The sequence below is a fragment of the Acyrthosiphon pisum genome, unplaced genomic scaffold (genome assembly GCF_005508785.2).
Source record: "Acyrthosiphon pisum isolate AL4f unplaced genomic scaffold, pea_aphid_22Mar2018_4r6ur Scaffold_20664;HRSCAF=21773, whole genome shotgun sequence".
Classification (NCBI taxonomy): Eukaryota; Metazoa; Arthropoda; class Insecta; order Hemiptera; family Aphididae; genus Acyrthosiphon; species Acyrthosiphon pisum.
The window spans coordinates 3,970-9,556 of record NW_021770048.1 but is presented as its reverse complement, the minus strand read 5'-3'; the positions used below and the strand labels follow the sequence as shown (position 1 = coordinate 9,556).

At 30.6% G+C, this 5,587-nt stretch overlaps 1 protein-coding gene across 1 annotated transcript; it reads left to right on the top strand.

The window, feature by feature from the left end:
• Positions 1 to 2,387: 2,387 nt before the first annotated feature.
• On the top strand, positions 2,388 to 5,519 carry LOC107884744 (uncharacterized protein K02A2.6-like; the record flags this gene model as incomplete). The annotated part of the gene is made up of 4 exons (XM_029492037.1): positions 2,388 to 2,723; positions 2,797 to 3,143; positions 3,672 to 4,369; positions 4,421 to 5,519. Coding segments are annotated over 4 exons (2,480 nt in total), but the record flags the coding sequence as incomplete, so codon positions are not given.
• Between the last annotated feature and the right edge of the window lie 68 nt (positions 5,520 to 5,587).

The window sequence follows — 5,587 nt, the reverse complement described above, 5'->3', positions numbered from 1 at the left end:
ATAGTGGTGTTGAATAAAAGAAACTCTTTCAAAAACTCTTTCACACCATGGGTTATTCTTACGGTATAGCACATAAGCACATTAAACCTAACCAACGCAAGATTATATTAAATATGTATGAACTCGCTGTATTTCAACTTTTATTGTGGGTATTTACTTAAACGTTTTCTTACTACTACTACTACTACTACTACTACTACTACTACTACTACTACTACTACTACTACTACTATTATTTACTACTGACTTAGGTCTGAGTTGTGTACTAGATAGGTATTTTATCATTTCACATGTGGTACTCTTAGACATGTTTATGTTATTTCAATACCTATACAATATCATAAAAATGTGGCAATATTTCAGTACCTACAGAATTTCATATAAATGCACTTTTAGGCATAATATGAATACCTACACTTAGCGTTATAGAGTGCAATACATTGTTGTTATTGTTACGGTTTAAGTTACACATAAGCACATTAAACAAAAGATTATATTAAATATGTATGAACAACACGCAACCATTAAAAGTTTTTCTTTTTATTGTTGGAAGTTAAAATACACTCTTTTACACTCTTTTTTTACTACTACTACTACTACTACTACTACTACCACTTACTACTGACCTAAGTATTTCAAAATTTCCAATCACAATAAGTAGAGTCTAACCTACGGTTAAAATTTGTTACATGCTTAATTATTATTCACTTTGCTCTCAGATACATATTGTATACATAGTACATAACTCATACTTTACTTGAAAACTAAATGTCTAGCAAAAAACTTTCATTTGACTTATTATATTATAATTGTATGGAAATGAAATTGCTGAATAACTTGAACGACCTGTGTTACTGCTGTTTCAGATTTCAATTGCATATAAAACACTGGGTCGATTTTATTTTCATACATTAGATTACCTTATAACTAAACTAATATATCAACTTTTACTATATTGACCTAAACGGAACACTGAACTTATGTATTACTAGAGGTATTACCTCTCCTTTTTTTTGTGAATTGTGTACTGGATAAGTGTTTTATCCATATTGTCTTACAGTTAAGATTATTTCAATACTTTCTTTACTTTATTTATACAACTAACTTTGTTTGTACTGCAGTGTAACATATTTACTACTGATGTGTGTTATTTCATATTTGATACATATTGGTGATAAATATAGGTGCACTTGATTTTATTACTCACCATGTATGGTTTTATTAGTGTAACATACACTTTCCGTTCAACTTATCATATAATATACTTATGAGTACTTACACTGTTATAGAGTGCAATACATTTTTTAAATGTAAGTCATTGTTGTTATTGTTACGGTATAACACATAAGCACATTAAACCTAACCAACACAAGATTATATTAAATATGTATGAACACATAATTGAACTTTTAACTTTTAATTAAAACTCATTGTATTTTAACTTTTATTATGGGTATTTACAACCAATGAACAAAATACTTAAATGTTTAACTTAGATTGTATTGATGTTAGGTTGGACAGAGCTTAGATTTAGGTGTAGTCACACATTAAATTAATCATTATTTTGTACAACTCTTTGCAAAAATGATTATATATAGATTATAAGTATGTATATCAATGCACAACCAATTAAACATTCTTCTTTTTATACCATATTTTTTATCTTAATTCATGCAACGAACGTTATAATTTAAAGTTAAAATTTATTTATTTAAATACCTATTATTAAAGTCAGTATACGTGTTTTATTATCTCAAGCAATTATAACAATACTAGCTAATTATTATTTTGTACCTAACTCTTTAAAAAATAATTTGAACCGCAGTTATTTGTGTAACAGAAACCTTAATTTCACTTATTGCATATAGGTACCTACACTTTTTATAGTTTCAGCCTAACATATATTATAAATAATGTACATGAATACACAACCAACAACAAACTGTGGTTGGTACTTCTTAATATGTAATTGGTACTTTTTTTAACAACTTTTTTTCAGTGCTCAATGGCATTTAGTAGTATTATACGTGTTATACGGTTACAGTTAGTTATTATATTATTGTTATTATTATTATTGTTGCATATTCAGCATTTACATTATATACTAAACGTTTATATTAACAATAATAATCATAAGTATCATATTACGATCGGTGGGGATTGTCCATCGGTCATTAGCAAGTAGACAATTTTATATGTACGTCAGTTCGATTTATACTTTTCATAATAAAAGACTATAATATACGTTTATGTTATTATTCATATTAACAATACACAACAAATTGGCGACGAAGATAAACATTTTTAAACTCATCTCATATTAAATTAAAATATTTATAAAATGGGTGAGGATAACAAAAATATTACTCAATTCCATAATATAATAGGTTCACCAGGAACATTTGAATCTGGAAACGACATAACAATATTTGAATCAAGACTTACAAATTTTTTCATTGCAAACGGAATAAGTAACGAAGTCCAGAAGAGAGCTATACTACTATCTTCAATTAGTGAGGAAGTTCACAAAATATTATTCAGTTTATGCGTTCCAGCAAAACCAGACGTTCAGACATACGACACACTATTAGGTTTGTTAAACAATTATTACAAGCCAGTGAAATCGTACTTCGCATCAAGATATGCATTCTACAACGCAAAGCAGAGACCAGACGAAACTGTAGCTGAATGGGGAGCAAGAGTAAAGAACCTAGCATCAAAATGTAATTTTTCAACGGAATTACAAATTGTAATCCGTGACATTTTTGTTGTGGTATGAACGCGGGACCAATTCAGATCGATTACTAGAGGAAGATGCCTCAAAAATAAGCATCACATATTCGCAACTTATGGAAATTTCTGCTGCAAAAGAATCTACAATCAACAATAAAACCGGATGGATAAAGGAAGAAGCTGACTTCAAATATCAAAAACAAAGTCAGCAAGCAAAATCAGCCAAGCAGTCAATCACGGAAAAATCAAAATGTGGAACATGCGGTCGATCAAACCACACACAAAAAGAATGCCGATACAAGGACTACAGTTGTAATATTTGCAATATCAAAGGTCATTTGGCTCCTATGTGTAAAAGTAAGAACAATAAACCAAAGTATGATAACCGCTCACACAATAAATTTTTATCCGTAAATTCTGGTAATAACACGAATGAAAATATTCATGATGACGCAATCGCGTACAATTTATCTGACACTTTTTTTAATATGATTGAAAATAACTTTCAAAATAAAGTAAAACCGTACATAATCAATTTATTAATTGAAAATAAAGATTTAAAATTTGAAATAGATACGGGGGCTGTGCATAGTGTAATGTCAAAACAATTATATGATACAAGTTTTAATAATTTAACTTTATTACCAAACGATATTTCACTACGCGATTACGTCGGAAATGATATAAGCCCAATAGGAAAATTAATAGTAAATGCTAAATATTTGAAAAAGTCTTTTAAAATGTGCATTTACGTAATAAAAAACGGAGGACCGCCATTAATTGGTAGAAATGATTTAAAAATAATAAACTATTCTCCCATTTATAACACTATAAATGTAAACGAAAATATAGAGAATATATTAAAAAATTTCGAGCATTTATTCAAAAATGAAATCGGCACCTTTAATAAATACCAAATATCGCTAAACATTAAAAAGGGGGCAATACCCAAGTTTTTCAAGCCAAGGTCAATTCCTTTAGCACTAAAATCTAAGGTAGAGTCGGAAATTGATCGTTTAATAGATAATAATATTTTAACTCCTGTGAACTATAGCGAATGGGCCACTCCAATTGTTCCAATTCTTAAGCCCGACGGTACAGTTAGAATTTGTGGTGATTTCAAAATTACAATCAACCCCGTATTGGAAGGAACTGAGTATCCCTTACCAAAAATAGAACATCTTTATGCGAATATAAGTGGCTCAAAATATTTTTCTAAAATAGATCTCAAAGATGCATATCAACAAATGGTAATTAAAGAGAGTGATCGCAAATACACTACAATAAATACTCACAAAGGCCTATTCAGTTATACTCGAAATCCGTTCGGAATAAAAAGCTCAGCTGGGGAATTCCAAAAAGCCATGGAAATATCAACCACAGGCTTAGAAGGGATTGGTATATTTCAAGATGACATAATAGTTGCGGGAAAAACGGTAGAAGAACACAACAATAGATTAAAAAAATTACTTAACGTTTTATCCGAAGTTGGTTTAAGGGTTAAACAAAACAAATGTAGTTTTCTCAAAAATTCAATTGAATATTTAGGTCATAAAATCGATGAGCATGGCTTGCACACCTTAACTAAACACATAAATGCAATACAATCGGCCCTGGTTCCAGAAAATAAAACTATGTTAAAATCATTTTTAGGTTTAGTAACATATTACATTAAATTTGTTCCAAGAGCAGCAGACATTCTTAAACCGTTATACTCATTACTAAGACAAGAAAAAAAATGGCTATGGTCACCAGAATGTGATCAAGCATATAATAACATAAAAAAAATGCTTATCTCAAGTCCTGTGTTAGCACATTATGACCAAAAACTTCCCATAAAACTCACGGTCGATTCTTCGTCATACGCACTAGGTGCAATCATATCGCACACTTATCCTGACCACTCAGAAAGACCAATTGCATATGCATCACGAGTATTGTCAAACAGTGAATGCAAATTTCCACAAATCGAAAAAGAAGGTCTAGCCATAATTTTTGGTGTTCAAAAATTTTACGATTATTTATACGGTAGAAAATTTACATTAGTTACTGATCACAAACCGTTAATCCACATATTTGGAAAAAAAAAAGGAATACCAATTTATGCGGCAAATCGCTTACAACGTTGGGCATACGTTCTTTCTTCATTCGATTTTGAAATTAAGTATATTAAATCAGAAGGAAATACTGCTGACTTTTTATCACGCATTAAAACAAACCAATGCAACAATAATATTAATGAATATGATGACGCTCACATCAATTTTATTCACGAACAGTCACCATTTCCGCTAGATTGGCACAAAATTAAAATTGAAACGAAAAGAGATCCAATTACCTCTAGAGTATTACACGCTACAAAAACAGGTTCATGGAGTAATGACTTTTCAATAAATTCCGAATTAAACTCGTATAATACACGCAAAATAGAAATTACTGCTGAACAAGATTGTTTATTTTGGGGCTATAGAGTAATCATACCAACCAAATTCCGTAAGTCAATTCTAACTGAACTGCATTCTTGTCATATTGGCATGTCGAGTATGAAAAGCATTGCGCGTTCGTATTTCTGGTGGCCTAGTATAGATAAAGAAATTGAGGATATGGCCCGAAACTGCAATGAATGCATAAATGCGAGACCTAATCCTCCTAAGTCAGTACTAACTCCGTGGAAATGGCCACAAAGACAATGGACGAGAGTGCATTGCGATTTCTTACGTCCGTACAAAAACAAAACATTTCTAATTATTGTCGATGCAACCACAAAGTGGCTAGAAGTTTTTCAAGTAAATTCGATGACAGCACAAACGGTCATAACAAACTGTCTGAGTTAATTGCACGTTTTGGCATTCCC